Below are 16,690 nucleotides of genomic sequence, written 5' to 3' on the forward strand. Positions count from 1 at the left end.
TTTCTCCTTGATGGATCTGATGATATGCGATCAAGTGAAAGACAAACGTTGGATTTTGTCAGAGATTTTGTCAAGCAAATAGAAATTGGGCCAAGCAAAGCACAAGTTGCTTTAATTCAGTACAGCACAGAGCCCTCTACTGCTTTTCTCCTGAACACATACTCACTGAAAGATGATGTCTTGAGTCATTTGAGCAATGTCAAACTGAAAGGAGGGTTCACCGTGAACACTGGTGTAGCCCTTGAGTATGTGAAGAGCAATGTGTTCACTGCTTCATCTGGAAGCAGAGCCCAGCAGGGAGTCCCACAGATATTGATTCTCTTAAGTGGGAGAAAGTCAGAAGATGATGTTTTAAGTCCAGTGGAAGGACTAAAAAATGCTGGAATTGTCCTTTTCAGTGTTGGAGTGAATAATGCAGATACGTCGGAGATGGAGCAATTAGCACACAGTCCTCGAGCAAAGTATTTTATCAAGGAGAATTCTGACTTTCCTCTTGTGAGAGAACAGTTGCTCTCAGTCATTGCATCTCACAAGGTCACTGTCGGCCCAGGTGTAGGTGAGTGAAAACATTAATTATAAATAAATATAAATATTAATTAATTCATTTTACTTTACTGACACCCTGTAAACTGCACATATTTCAGTTACATCAACAGTAAACAGATTTCTGTTGAATTGTTAACTAACACAATTTACATGATTGTGGACTTTTCTAGGTTCAACCTCCAGTATGAATAGAGATATTGTCTTTCTCATTGATGGCTCTGATGATGTCAGGAGCAGATTCTCTGTGATACGTGAATTTGTTGCACAAATGGTTGACAGCTTTAACATTGACCAAGGAAAAGATAAAGTCGCTGTTGTACAGTATAGCAACAATGCTGAACTCAATTTCAATCTGAATGCTTACAACACCAGAGATGATGTTCTTAAGCACGTTGCAAGCCTAAAACCAAAAGGTGGAAGGCCTCAGTATATTGGAGCAGCACTGCAGTTTGTGAGGGATAATGTCTTTGTTTCAAATGCTGGAGGTCGACATCATGAAGGTGCCAAGCAGATACTTGTCATGTTGGCTGGTGGAAGATCTAGAGATTCTCCTCGAGGCCCAGCAAGTATGCTCAAGGCTGCAGGGGTTGTCACATTTACAATTGGATCAAGAATATCAAATTCAGCTGAGATGCAGGTCATTTCATCTGACCCAAATTATGCTTACTCCGTCCCTGACTTTGTAAATCTACCTCGCATTCAACAAAGTTTGATGAGTCATCTTACTCAAATGGGAGTTGAGGAAGAAACTAAAGCAGGTAAGACTTATTTGAATAATTATTTAAACAAATCATCTTTAGCTGTGAACATATTTATGATGATTCCACGATCATGATAGGATGCAAATTGAACTGCATTAAAGTGTATTTTACTAAGTAGAGGTCAGCCAGTGTCACTTTGACAAAACAGTTTTGCCAGCATTACTAGAGTGAGCTATTTAAACGTAGATGCTGGCTTTTGTCATCTGACTTTCACACTGGAAACATTTGACACATCAACCTAAATATGTCTGAAATTTTATGTTCCCTAGTGGAGAAAGCGCTACCAGGAAGGGATGTTGTGTTCTTGTTGGATGGATCTGATGGTACTAGAACTGGATTCCCAGCCATGCGAGACTTTGTCCAAAGAGTAGTAGAGACACTCAGTGTGGATGACAACAAAGACCGTGTCTCAGTGGTTCAGTACAGCAGAGATCCAGCTGTCCAGTTCTATCTGAACACATTCAGGACAAAAGGCCAGATCCTTGACACTGTCAGAGGTTTGAGGCACAAAGGGGGAAGACCCCTCAACACTGGAGCAGCTCTCCAGTACTTGACGGATAATGTTTTCACGGCCTCTGCTGGAAGCAGGCGTGTGGAAGGAGTTCCACAGCTCCTAATATTGCTAAGTGGTGGAAGGTCTTCCGACAGTGTTGATGCACCAGCCTCTGCTCTCAAACAGCTGGGTGTCTTGACCTTTGCAATTGGAACCAGGAACTCTGATAGCAGCGAACTGCAGAAGATATCCCACCATCCCAGTTCTGCTCTATCTGTGTCTGAATTCACTGACCTTCCCAGTGTCCAACAGCAATTACAGTCCTCCGTGGAGGCTGTGGTTATTGACGTCACCCCAGAACCACCAACTGTCTTTGGTATGTTAACATGCACGGCCTCTTGCTGGCCTGAAAAGCTACTTGACTTGTTTCACCTAAGCTGAGGCAAAGTAATTAAGTGTGACATTTGTTTAGCTCCAGGTGTGCATCGAAAGAGAGGTGGTGGTGTGCTTTTGCACTGTTTAACATTGAAATAGGCAGTGCTAGGTGATTTAAAAGAAAATATAGTCCACCACTTGATGATTAGTGCGCCAGCGTTGCTTGTGCAAAGGTTTATACTGTTTGTCTTCCTGTCTCTTTTCAGTCGACACTGCCAAAAAGGATATCGTATTCCTTCTGGATGGCTCTGATAGCACAAGGAATGGCTTCCCTGCCATGCGTGATTTTGTTGAAAGTGTGGTGGAGGAACTCAATGTGGGAGAAAACCAAGACCGTGTCTCTGTGGTCCAGTACAGCAGAGATGCAGAGGTCCATTTCGATCTGAAAACATACAAAACACGTGATGATATTTTGGATTCGGTCAGAGGGCTGAGACACAGAGGAGGCAGACCCCTCAACACCGGGGCAGCCCTCCAATATGTCAGGGACAACGTCTTTACAAACTCCTCCGGGAGTAGGCGCCTGCAAGGTGTTCCACAGTTGTTGATCCTGCTAAATGGTGGGAGGTCTTTTGACAATGTAGATACCCCAACCTCTGCTCTCAAACAGCAGGGCATCTTTGTGATTGGCATTGGAACAAGGAACTCTGATAGTAAGGAGCTGCAGAAGATATCATATGACCCCAGTTACGCTCTATCAGTGTCTGAGTTCACTGACCTCCCCAGTGTCCAAGAACGGCTCTCCTCTGTAATGAGCAAAGTGCTAGTGAGGGCCACGGCCCTGACACCAACAGTCACTGGTAAGAAAGTGATCCATTTTTACATTCCACGATCATGATAGGATGCAAATTGAACTGCATTAAAGTGTATTTTACTAAGTAGAGGTCAGCCAGTGTCACTTTGACAAAACAGTTTTGCCAGCATTACTAGAGTGAGCTATTTAAACGTAGATGCTGGCTTTTGTCATCTGACTTTCACACCGGAAACATTTGACACATCAACCTAAATATGTCTGAAATTTTATGTTCCCTAGTGGAGAAAGCGCTACCAGGAAGGGATGTTGTGTTCTTGTTGGATGGATCTGATGGTACTAGAACTGGATTCCCAGCCATGCGAGACTTTGTCCAAAGAGTAGTAGAGACACTCAGTGTGGATGACAACAAAGACCGTGTCTCAGTGGTTCAGTACAGCAGAGATCCAGCTGTCCAGTTCTATCTGAACACATTTAGGACAAAAGGCCAGATCCTTGACACTGTCAGAGGTTTGAGGCACAAAGGGGGAAGACCCCTCAACACTGGAGCAGCTCTCCAGTACTTGACGGATAATGTTTTCACGGCCTCTGCTGGAAGCAGGCGTGTGGAAGGAGTTCCACAGCTCCTAATATTGCTAAGTGGTGGAAGGTCTTCCGACAGTGTTGATGCACCAGCCTCTGCTCTCAAACAGCTGGGTGTCTTGACCTTTGCAATTGGAACCAGGAACTCTGATAGCAGCGAACTGCAGAAGATATCCCACCATCCCAGTTCTGCTCTATCTGTGTCTGAATTCACTGACCTTCCCAGTGTCCAACAGCAATTTCAGTCCTCCGTGGAGGCTGTGCTTATTGACGTCACCCCAGAACCACCAACTGTCTTTGGTATGTTAACATGCACGGCCTCTTGCTGGCCTGAAAAGCTACCTGACTTGTTTCACCTAAGCTGAGGCAAAGTAATTAAGTGTGACATTTGTTTAGCTCCAGCTGTGCATCGAAAGAGAGGTGGTGGTGTGCTTTTGCACTGTTTAACAATGAAATAGGCAGTGCTAGGTGATTTAAAAGAAAATATAGTCCACCACTTGATGATTAGTGCGCCAGCGTTGCTTGTGCAAAGGTTTATACTGTTTGTCTTCCTGTCTCTTTTCAGTCGACACTGCCAAAAAGGATATCGTATTCCTTCTGGATGGCTCTGATAGCACAAGGAATGGCTTCCCTGCCATGCGTGATTTTGTTGAAAGTGTGGTGGAGGAACTCAATGTGGGAGAAAACCAAGACCGTGTCTCTGTGGTCCAGTACAGCAGAGATGCAGAGGTCCATTTCGATCTGAAAACATACAAAACACGTGATGATATTTTGGATTCGGTCAGAGGGCTGAGACACAGAGGAGGCAGACCCCTCAACACCGGGGCAGCCCTCCAATATGTCAGGGACAACGTCTTTACAAACTCCTCCGGGAGTAGGCGCCTGCAAGGTGTTCCACAGTTGTTGATCCTGCTAAATGGTGGGAGGTCTTTTGACAATGTAGATACCCCAACCTCTGCTCTCAAACAGCAGGGCATCTTTGTGATTGGCATTGGAACAAGGAACTCTGATAGTAGAGAGCTGCAGAAGATATCATATGACCCCAGTTACGCTCTATCAGTGTCTGAGTTCACTGACCTCCCCAGTGTCCAAGAACGGCTCTCCTCTGTAATGAGCAAAGTGCTAGTGAGGGCCACGGCCCTGACACCAACAGTCACTGGTAAGAAAGTGATCCATTTTTACATTCCACGATCATGATAGGATGCAAATTGAACTGCATTAAAGTGTATTTTACTAAGTTGAGGTCAGCCAGTGTCACTTTGACAAAACAGTTTTGCCAGCATTACTAGAGTGAGTTATTTAAACGTAGATGCTGGCTTTTGTCATCTGACTTTCACACCGGAAACATTTGACACATCAACCTAAATATGTCTGAAATTTTATGTTCCCTAGTGGAGAAAGCGCTACCAGGAAGGGATGTTGTGTTCTTGTTGGATGGATCTGATGGTACTAGAACTGGATTCCCAGCCATGCGAGACTTTGTCCAAAGAGTAGTAGAGACACTCAGTGTGGATGACAACAAAGACCGTGTCTCAGTGGTTCAGTACAGCAGAGATCCAGCTGTCCAGTTCTATCTGAACACATTCAGGACAAAAGGCCAGATCCTTGACACTGTCAGAGGTTTGAGGCACAAAGGGGGAAGACCCCTCAACACTGGAGCAGCTCTCCAGTACTTGACGGATAATGTTTTCACGGCCTCTGCTGGAAGCAGGCGTGTGGAAGGAGTTCCACAGCTCCTAATATTGCTAAGTGGTGGAAGGTCTTCCGACAGTGTTGATGCACCAGCCTCTGCTCTCAAACAGCTGGGTGTCTTGACCTTTGCAATTGGAACCAGGAACTCTGATAGCAGCGAACTGCAGAAGATATCCCACCATCCCAGTTCTGCTCTATCTGTGTCTGAATTCACTGACCTTCCCAGTGTCCAACAGCAATTACAGTCCTCCGTGGAGGCTGTGGTTATTGACGTCACCCCAGAACCACCAACTGTCTTTGGTATGTTAACATGCACGGCCTCTTGCTGGCCTGAAAAGCTACTTGACTTGTTTCACCTAAGCTGAGGCAAAGTAATTAAGTGTGACATTTGTTTAGCTCCAGGTATGCATCGAAAGAGAGGTGGTGGTGTGCTTTTGCACTGTTTAACATTGAAATAGGCAGTGCTAGGTGATTTAAAAGAAAATATAGTCCACCACTTGATGATTAGTGCGCCAGCGTTGCTTGTGCAAAGGTTTATACTGTTTGTCTTCCTGTCTCTTTTCAGTCGACACTGCCAAAAAGGATATCGTATTCCTTCTGGATGGCTCTGATAGCACAAGGAATGGCTTCCCTGCCATGCGTGATTTTGTTGAAAGTGTGGTGGAGGAACTCAATGTGGGAGAAAACCAAGACCGTGTCTCTGTGGTCCAGTACAGCAGAGATGCAGAGGTCCATTTCGATCTGAAAACATACAAAACACGTGATGATATTTTGGATTCGGTCAGAGGGCTGAGACACAGAGGAGGCAGACCCCTCAACACCGGGGCAGCCCTCCAATATGTCAGGGACAACGTCTTTACAAACTCCTCCGGGAGTAGGCGCCTGCAAGGTGTTCCACAGTTGTTGATCCTGCTAAATGGTGGAAGGTCTTTTGACAATGTAGATACCCCAACCTCTGCTCTCAAACAGCAGGGCATCTTTGTGATTGGCATTGGAACAAGGAACTCTGATAGTAAGGAGCTGCAGAAGATATCATATGACCCCAGTTACGCTCTATCAGTGTCTGAGTTCACTGACCTCCCCAGTGTCCAAGAACGGCTCTCCTCTGTAATGAGCAAAGTGCTAGTGAGGGCCACGGCCCTGACACCAACAGTCACTGGTAAGAAAGTGATCCATTTTTACATTCCACGATCATGATAGGATGCAAATTGAACTGCATTAAAGTGTATTTTACTAAGTTGAGGTCAGCCAGTGTCACTTTGACAAAACAGTTTTGCCAGCATTACTAGAGTGAGTTATTTAAACGTAGATGCTGGCTTTTGTCATCTGACTTTCACACCGGAAACATTTGACACATCAACCTAAATATGTCTGAAATTTTATGTTCCCTAGTGGAGAAAGCGCTACCAGGAAGGGATGTTGTGTTCTTGTTGGATGGATCTGATGGTACTAGAACTGGATTCCCAGCCATGCGAGACTTTGTCCAAAGAGTAGTAGAGACACTCAGTGTGGATGACAACAAAGACCGTGTCTCAGTGGTTCAGTACAGCAGAGATCCAGCTGTCCAGTTCTATCTGAACACATTCAGGACAAAAGGCCAGATCCTTGACACTGTCAGAGGTTTGAGGCACAAAGGGGGAAGACCCCTCAACACTGGAGCAGCTCTCCAGTACTTGACGGATAATGTTTTCACGGCCTCTGCTGGAAGCAGGCGTATGGAAGGAGTTCCACAGCTCCTAATATTGCTAAGTGGTGGAAGGTCTTCCGACAGTGTTGATGCACCAGCCTCTGCTCTCAAACAGCTGGGTGTCTTGACCTTTGCAATTGGAACCAGGAACTCTGATAGCAGCGAACTGCAGAAGATATCCCACCATCCCAGTTCTGCTCTATCTGTGTCTGAATTCACTGACCTTCCCAGTGTCCAACAGCAATTACAGTCCTCCGTGGAGGCTGTGGTTATTGACGTCACCCCAGAACCACCAACTGTCTTTGGTATGTTAACATGCACGGCCTCTTGCTGGCCTGAAAAGCTACTTGACTTGTTTCACCTAAGCTGAGGCAAAGTAATTAAGTGTGACATTTGTTTAGCTCCAGGTGTGCATCGAAAGAGAGGTGGTGGTGTGCTTTTGCACTGTTTAACATTGAAATAGGCAGTGCTAGGTGATTTAAAAGAAAATATAGTCCACCACTTGATGATTAGTGCGCCAGCGTTGCTTGTGCAAAGGTTTATACTGTTTGTCTTCCTGTCTCTTTTCAGTCGACACTGCCAAAAAGGATATCGTATTCCTTCTGGATGGCTCTGATAGCACAAGGAATGGCTTCCCTGCCATGCGTGATTTTGTTGAAAGTGTGGTGGAGGAACTCAATGTGGGAGAAAACCAAGACCGTGTCTCTGTGGTCCAGTACAGCAGAGATGCAGAGGTCCATTTCGATCTGAAAACATACAAAACACGTGATGATATTTTGGATTCGGTCAGAGGGCTGAGACACAGAGGAGGCAGACCCCTCAACACCGGGGCAGCCCTCCAATATGTCAGGGACAACGTCTTTACAAACTCCTCCGGGAGTAGGCGCCTGCAAGGTGTTCCACAGTTGTTGATCCTGCTAAATGGTGGGAGGTCTTTTGACAATGTAGATACCCCAACCTCTGCTCTCAAACAGCAGGGCATCTTTGTGATTGGCATTGGAACAAGGAACTCTGATAGTAAGGAGCTGCAGAAGATATCATATGACCCCAGTTACGCTCTATCAGTGTCTGAGTTCACTGACCTCCCCAGTGTCCAAGAACGGCTCTCCTCTGTAATGAGCAAAGTGCTAGTGAGGGCCACGGCCCTGACACCAACAGTCACTGGTAAGAAAGTGATCCATTTTTACATTCCACGATCATGATAGGATGCAAATTGAACTGCATTAAAGTGTATTTTACTAAGTTGAGGTCAGCCAGTGTCACTTTGACAAAACAGTTTTGCCAGCATTACTAGAGTGAGTTATTTAAACGTAGATGCTGGCTTTTGTCATCTGACTTTCACACCGGAAACATTTGACACATCAACCTAAATATGTCTGAAATTTTATGTTCCCTAGTGGAGAAAGCGCTACCAGGAAGGGATGTTGTGTTCTTGTTGGATGGATCTGATGGTACTAGAACTGGATTCCCAGCCATGCGAGACTTTGTCCAAAGAGTAGTAGAGACACTCAGTGTGGATGACAACAAAGACCGTGTCTCAGTGGTTCAGTACAGCAGAGATCCAGCTGTCCAGTTCTATCTGAACACATTCAGGACAAAAGGCCAGATCCTTGACACTGTCAGAGGTTTGAGGCACAAAGGGGGAAGACCCCTCAACACTGGAGCAGCTCTCCAGTACTTGACGGATAATGTTTTCACGGCCTCTGCTGGAAGCAGGCGTGTGGAAGGAGTTCCACAGCTCCTAATATTGCTAAGTGGTGGAAGGTCTTCCGACAGTGTTGATGCACCAGCCTCTGCTCTCAAACAGCTGGGTGTCTTGACCTTTGCAATTGGAACCAGGAACTCTGATAGCAGCGAACTGCAGAAGATATCCCACCATCCCAGTTCTGCTCTATCTGTGTCTGAATTCACTGACCTTCCCAGTGTCCAACAGCAATTACAGTCCTCCGTGGAGGCTGTGGTTATTGACGTCACCCCAGAACCACCAACTGTCTTTGGTATGTTAACATGCACGGCCTCTTGCTGGCCTGAAAAGCTACTTGACTTGTTTCACCTAAGCTGAGGCAAAGTAATTAAGTGTGACATTTGTTTAGCTCCAGGTGTGCATCGAAAGAGAGGTGGTGGTGTGCTTTTGCACTGTTTAACATTGAAATAGGCAGTTCTAGGTGATTTAAAAGAAAATATAGTCCACCACTTGATGATTAGTGCGCCAGCGTTGCTTGTGCAAAGGTTTATACTGTTTGTCTTCCTGTCTCTTTTCAGTCGACACTGCCAAAAAGGATATCGTATTCCTTCTGGATGGCTCTGATAGCACAAGGAATGGCTTCCCTGCCATGCGTGATTTTGTTGAAAGTGTGGTGGAGGAACTCAATGTGGGAGAAAACCAAGACCGTGTCTCTGTGGTCCAGTACAGCAGAGATGCAGAGGTCCATTTCGATCTGAAAACATACAAAACACGTGATGATATTTTGGATTCGGTCAGAGGGCTGAGACACAGAGGAGGCAGACCCCTCAACACCGGGGCAGCCCTCCAATATGTCAGGGACAACGTCTTTACAAACTCCTCCGGGAGTAGGCGCCTGCAAGGTGTTCCACAGTTGTTGATCCTGCTAAATGGTGGGAGGTCTTTTGACAATGTAGATACCCCAACCTCTGCTCTCAAACAGCAGGGCATCTTTGTGATTGGCATTGGAACAAGGAACTCTGATAGTAAGGAGCTGCAGAAGATATCATATGACCCCAGTTACGCTCTATCAGTGTCTGAGTTCACTGACCTCCCCAGTGTCCAAGAACGGCTCTCCTCTGTAATGAGCAAAGTGCTAGTGAGGGCCACGGCCCTGACACCAACAGTCACTGGTAAGAAAGTGATCCATTTTTACATTCCACGATCATGATAGGATGCAAATTGAACTGCATTAAAGTGTATTTTACTAAGTTGAGGTCAGCCAGTGTCACTTTGACAAAACAGTTTTGCCAGCATTACTAGAGTGAGTTATTTAAACGTAGATGCTGGCTTTTGTCATCTGACTTTCACACCGGAAACATTTGACACATCAACCTAAATATGTCTGAAATTTTATGTTCCCTAGTGGAGAAAGCGCTACCAGGAAGGGATGTTGTGTTCTTGTTGGATGGATCTGATGGTACTAGAACTGGATTCCCAGCCATGCGAGACTTTGTCCAAAGAGTAGTAGAGACACTCAGTGTGGATGACAACAAAGACCGTGTCTCAGTGGTTCAGTACAGCAGAGATCCAGCTGTCCAGTTCTATCTGAACACATTCAGGACAAAAGGCCAGATCCTTGACACTGTCAGAGGTTTGAGGCACAAAGGGGGAAGACCCCTCAACACTGGAGCAGCTCTCCAGTACTTGACGGATAATGTTTTCACGGCCTCTGCTGGAAGCAGGCGTGTGGAAGGAGTTCCACAGCTCCTAATATTGCTAAGTGGTGGAAGGTCTTCCGACAGTGTTGATGCACCAGCCTCTGCTCTCAAACAGCTGGGTGTCTTGACCTTTGCAATTGGAACCAGGAACTCTGATAGCAGCGAACTGCAGAAGATATCCCACCATCCCAGTTCTGCTCTATCTGTGTCTGAATTCACTGACCTTCCCAGTGTCCAACAGCAATTTCAGTCCTCCGTGGAGGCTGTGGTTATTGACGTCACCCCAGAACCACCAACTGTCTTTGGTATGTTAACATGCACGGCCTCTTGCTGGCCTGAAAAGCTACTTGACTTGTTTCACCTAAGCTGAGGCAAAGTAATTAAGTGTGACATTTGTTTAGCTCCAGGTGTGCATCGAAAGAGAGGTGGTGGTGTGCTTTTGCACTGTTTAACATTGAAATAGGCAGTGCTAGGTGATTTAAAAGAAAATATAGTCCACCACTTGATGATTAGTGCGCCAGCGTTGCTTGTGCAAAGGTTTATACTGTTTGTCTTCCTGTCTCTTTTCAGTCGACACTGCCAAAAAGGATATCGTATTCCTTCTGGATGGCTCTGATAGCACAAGGAATGGCTTCCCTGCCATGCGTGATTTTGTTGAAAGTGTGGTGGAGGAACTCAATGTGGGAGAAAACCAAGACCGTGTCTCTGTGGTCCAGTACAGCAGAGATGCAGAGGTCCATTTCGATCTGAAAACATACAAAACACGTGATGATATTTTGGATTCGGTCAGAGGGCTGAGACACAGAGGAGGCAGACCCCTCAACACCGGGGCAGCCCTCCAATATGTCAGGGACAACGTCTTTACAAACTCCTCCGGGAGTAGGCGCCTGCAAGGTGTTCCACAGTTGTTGATCCTGCTAAATGGTGGGAGGTCTTTTGACAATGTAGATACCCCAACCTCTGCTCTCAAACAGCAGGGCATCTTTGTGATTGGCATTGGAACAAGGAACTCTGATAGTAAGGAGCTGCAGAAGATATCATATGACCCCAGTTACGCTCTATCAGTGTCTGAGTTCACTGACCTCCCCAGTGTCCAAGAACGGCTCTCCTCTGTAATGAGCAAAGTGCTAGTGAGGGCCACGGCCCTGACACCAACAGTCACTGGTAAGAAAGTGATCCATTTTTACATTCCACGATCATGATAGGATGCAAATTGAACTGCATTAAAGTGTATTTTACTAAGTTGAGGTCAGCCAGTGTCACTTTGACAAAACAGTTTTGCCAGCATTACTAGAGTGAGTTATTTAAACGTAGATGCTGGCTTTTGTCATCTGACTTTCACACCGGAAACATTTGACACATCAACCTAAATATGTCTGAAATTTTATGTTCCCTAGTGGAGAAAGCGCTACCAGGAAGGGATGTTGTGTTCTTGTTGGATGGATCTGATGGTACTAGAACTGGATTCCCAGCCATGCGAGACTTTGTCCAAAGAGTAGTAGAGACACTCAGTGTGGATGACAACAAAGACCGTGTCTCAGTGGTTCAGTACAGCAGAGATCCAGCTGTCCAGTTCTATCTGAACACATTCAGGACAAAAGGCCAGATCCTTGACACTGTCAGAGGTTTGAGGCACAAAGGGGGAAGACCCCTCAACACTGGAGCAGCTCTCCAGTACTTGACGGATAATGTTTTCACGGCCTCTGCTGGAAGCAGGCGTGTGGAAGGAGTTCCACAGCTCCTAATATTGCTAAGTGGTGGAAGGTCTTCCGACAGTGTTGATGCACCAGCCTCTGCTCTCAAACAGCTGGGTGTCTTGACCTTTGCAATTGGAACCAGGAACTCTGATAGCAGCGAACTGCAGAAGATATCCCACCATCCCAGTTCTGCTCTATCTGTGTCTGAATTCACTGACCTTCCCAGTGTCCAACAGCAATTACAGTCCTCCGTGGAGGCTGTGGTTATTGACGTCACCCCAGAACCACCAACTGTCTTTGGTATGTTAACATGCACGGCCTCTTGCTGGCCTGAAAAGCTACTTGACTTGTTTCACCTAAGCTGAGGCAAAGTAATTAAGTGTGACATTTGTTTAGCTCCAGGTGTGCATCGAAAGAGAGGTGGTGGTGTGCTTTTGCACTGTTTAACATTGAAATAGGCAGTGCTAGGTGATTTAAAAGAAAATATAGTCCACCACTTGATGATTAGTGCGCCAGCGTTGCTTGTGCAAAGGTTTATACTGTTTGTCTTCCTGTCTCTTTTCAGTCGACACTGCCAAAAAGGATATCGTATTCCTTCTGGATGGCTCTGATAGCACAAGGAATGGCTTCCCTGCCATGCGTGATTTTGTTGAAAGTGTGGTGGAGGAACTCAATGTGGGAGAAAACCAAGACCGTGTCTCTGTGGTCCAGTACAGCAGAGATGCAGAGGTCCATTTCGATCTGAAAACATACAAAACACGTGATGATATTTTGGATTCGGTCAGAGGGCTGAGACACAGAGGAGGCAGACCCCTCAACACCGGGGCAGCCCTCCAATATGTCAGGGACAACGTCTTTACAAACTCCTCCGGGAGTAGGCGCCTGCAAGGTGTTCCACAGTTGTTGATCCTGCTAAATGGTGGGAGGTCTTTTGACAATGTAGATACCCCAACCTCTGCTCTCAAACAGCAGGGCATCTTTGTGATTGGCATTGGAACAAGGAACTCTGATAGTAAGGAGCTGCAGAAGATATCATATGACCCCAGTTACGCTCTATCAGTGTCTGAGTTCACTGACCTCCCCAGTGTCCAAGAACGGCTCTCCTCTGTAATGAGCAAAGTGCTAGTGAGGGCCACGGCCCTGACACCAACAGTCACTGGTAAGAAAGTGATCCATTTTTACATTCCACGATCATGATAGGATGCAAATTGAACTGCATTAAAGTGTATTTTACTAAGTAGAGGTCAGCCAGTGTCACTTTGACAAAACAGTTTTGCCAGCATTACTAGAGTGAGCTATTTAAACGTAGATGCTGGCTTTTGTCATCTGACTTTCACACCGGAAACATTTGACACATCAACCTAAATATGTCTGAAATTTTATGTTCCCTAGTGGAGAAAGCGCTACCAGGAAGGGATGTTGTGTTCTTGTTGGATGGATCTGATGGTACTAGAACTGGATTCCCAGCCATGCGAGACTTTGTCCAAAGAGTAGTAGAGACACTCAGTGTGGATGACAACAAAGACCGTGTCTCAGTGGTTCAGTACAGCAGAGATCCAGCTGTCCAGTTCTATCTGAACACATTCAGGACAAAAGGCCAGATCCTTGACACTGTCAGAGGTTTGAGGCACAAAGGGGGAAGACCCCTCAACACTGGAGCAGCTCTCCAGTACTTGACGGATAATGTTTTCACGGCCTCTGCTGGAAGCAGGCGTGTGGAAGGAGTTCCACAGCTCCTAATATTGCTAAGTGGTGGAAGGTCTTCCGACAGTGTTGATGCACCAGCCTCTGCTCTCAAACAGCTGGGTGTCTTGACCTTTGCAATTGGAACCAGGAACTCTGATAGCAGCGAACTGCAGAAGATATCCCACCATCCCAGTTCTGCTCTATCTGTGTCTGAATTCACTGACCTTCCCAGTGTCCAACAGCAATTACAGTCCTCCGTGGAGGCTGTGGTTATTGACGTCACCCCAGAACCACCAACTGTCTTTGGTATGTTAACATGCACGGCCTCTTGCTGGCCTGAAAAGCTACTTGACTTGTTTCACCTAAGCTGAGGCAAAGTAATTAAGTGTGACATTTGTTTAGCTCCAGGTGTGCATCGAAAGAGAGGTGGTGGTGTGCTTTTGCACTGTTTAACATTGAAATAGGCAGTGCTAGGTGATTTAAAAGAAAATATAGTCCACCACTTGATGATTAGTGCGCCAGCGTTGCTTGTGCAAAGGTTTATACTGTTTGTCTTCCTGTCTCTTTTCAGTCGACACTGCCAAAAAGGATATCGTATTCCTTCTGGATGGCTCTGATAGCACAAGGAATGGCTTCCCTGCCATGCGTGATTTTGTTGAAAGTGTGGTGGAGGAACTCAATGTGGGAGAAAACCAAGACCGTGTCTCTGTGGTCCAGTACAGCAGAGATGCAGAGGTCCATTTCGATCTGAAAACATACAAAACACGTGATGATATTTTGGATTCGGTCAGAGGGCTGAGACACAGAGGAGGCAGACCCCTCAACACCGGGGCAGCCCTCCAATATGTCAGGGACAACGTCTTTACAAACTCCTCCGGGAGTAGGCGCCTGCAAGGTGTTCCACAGTTGTTGATCCTGCTAAATGGTGGGAGGTCTTTTGACAATGTAGATACCCCAACCTCTGCTCTCAAACAGCAGGGCATCTTTGTGATTGGCATTGGAACAAGGAACTCTGATAGTAAGGAGCTGCAGAAGATATCATATGACCCCAGTTACGCTCTATCAGTGTCTGAGTTCACTGACCTCCCCAGTGTCCAAGAACGGCTCTCCTCTGTAATGAGCAAAGTGCTAGTGAGGGCCACGGCCCTGACACCAACAGTCACTGGTAAGAAAGTGATCCATTTTTACATTCCACGATCATGATAGGATGCAAATTGAACTGCATTAAAGTGTATTTTACTAAGTAGAGGTCAGCCAGTGTCACTTTGACAAAACAGTTTTGCCAGCATTACTAGAGTGAGCTATTTAAACGTAGATGCTGGCTTTTGTCATCTGACTTTCACACCGGAAACATTTGACACATCAACCTAAATATGTCTGAAATTTTATGTTCCCTAGTGGAGAAAGCGCTGCCAGGAAGGGATGTTGTGTTCTTGTTGGATGGATCTGATGGTACTAGAACTGGATTCCCAGCCATGCGAGACTTTGTCCAAAGAGTAGTAGAGACACTCAGTGTGGATGACAACAAAGACCGTGTCTCAGTGGTTCAGTACAGCAGAGATCCAGCTGTCCAGTTCTATCTGAACACATTCAGGACAAAAGGCCAGATCCTTGACACTGTCAGAGGTTTGAGGCACAAAGGGGGAAGACCCCTCAACACTGGAGCAGCTCTCCAGTACTTGAAGGATAATGTTTTCACGGCCTCTGCTGGAAGCAGGCGTGTGGAAGGAGTTCCACAGCTCCTAATATTGCTAAGTGGTGGAAGGTCTTCCGACAGTGTTGATGCACCAGCCTCTGCTCTCAAACAGCTGGGTGTCTTGACCTTTGCAATTGGAACCAGGAACTCTGATAGCAGCGAACTGCAGAAGATATCCCACCATCCCAGTTCTGCTCTATCTGTGTCTGAATTCACTGACCTTCCCAGTGTCCAACAGCAATTACAGTCCTCCGTTGAGGCTGTGGTTATTGACGTCACCCCAGAACCACCAACTGTCTTTGGTATGTTAACATGCACGGCCTCTTGCTGGCATGAAAAGCTACCTGACTTGTTTCACCTAAGCTGAGGCAAAGTAATTAAGTGTGACATTTGTTTAGCTCCAGGTGTGCATCGAAAGAGAGGTGGTGGTGTGCTTTTGCACTGTTTAACAATGAAATAGGCAGTGCTAGGTGATTTAAAAGAAAATATAGTCCACCACTTGATGATTAGTGCACCAGCGTTGCTTGTGCAAAGGTTTATACTGTTTGTCTTCCTGTCTCTTTTCAGTCGACACTGCCAAAAAGGATATCGTATTCCTTCTGGATGGCTCTGATAGCACAAGGAATGGCTTCCCTGCCATGCGTGACTTTGTTGAAAGTGTGGTGGAGAAACTCAATGTGGGAGAAAACCAAGACCGTGTCTCTGTGGTCCAGTACAGCAGAGATGCAGAGGTCCATTTCGATCTGAAAACATACAAAACACTTGATGATATTTTGGATTCGGTCAGAGGGCTGAGACACAGAGGAGGCAGACCCCTCAACACCGGGGCAGCCCTCCAATATGTCAGGGACAACGTCTTTACAAACTCCTCCGGGAGTAGGCGCCTGCAAGGTGTTCCACAGTTGTTGATCCTGCTAAATGGTGGAAGGTCTTTTGACAATGTGGATACCCCAGCCTCTGCTCTCAAACAGCAGGGCATCTTTGTGATTGGCATTGGAACAAGGAACTCTGATAGTAGAGAGCTGCAGAAGATATCATATGACCCCAGTTACGCTCTATCAGTGTCTGAGTTCACTGACCTCCCCAGTGTCCAAGAACGGCTCTCCTCTGTAATGAGCAAAGTGCTAGTGAGGGCCACGGCCCTGACACCAACAGTCACTGGTAAGAAAGTGATCCATTTTTACATTCCACGATCATGATAGGATGCAAATTGAACTGCATTAAAGTGTATTTTACTAAGTTGAGGTCAGCCAGTGTCACTTTGACAAAACAGTTTTGCC

The 16,690-nt window shown here is 46.1% G+C and overlaps 2 protein-coding genes across 2 annotated transcripts in view; both read left to right on the plus strand.

The window, feature by feature from the left end:
- Positions 1-16,690, plus strand: part of col6a3 (collagen, type VI, alpha 3) — a 108,488-nt gene that overhangs the window by 21,617 nt on the left and 70,181 nt on the right. The window lies entirely within an intron of this gene.
- Positions 1,008-16,690, plus strand: part of LOC139292560 (collagen alpha-1(XII) chain-like) — a gene marked incomplete at its 3' end in the record, with an annotated part of 61,124 nt that continues 45,441 nt past the window's right edge. The window contains exon 1 of the mRNA XM_070914921.1: positions 1,008-1,112. Within this exon, the coding sequence (XP_070771022.1) occupies positions 1,008-1,112 (105 nt within the window). The remainder of the gene's footprint in view (positions 1,113-16,690) is intronic.

Source organism: Enoplosus armatus, chromosome 11 (assembly GCF_043641665.1).
Source record: "Enoplosus armatus isolate fEnoArm2 chromosome 11, fEnoArm2.hap1, whole genome shotgun sequence".
NCBI lineage: Eukaryota > Metazoa > Chordata > Actinopteri > Centrarchiformes > Enoplosidae > Enoplosus > Enoplosus armatus.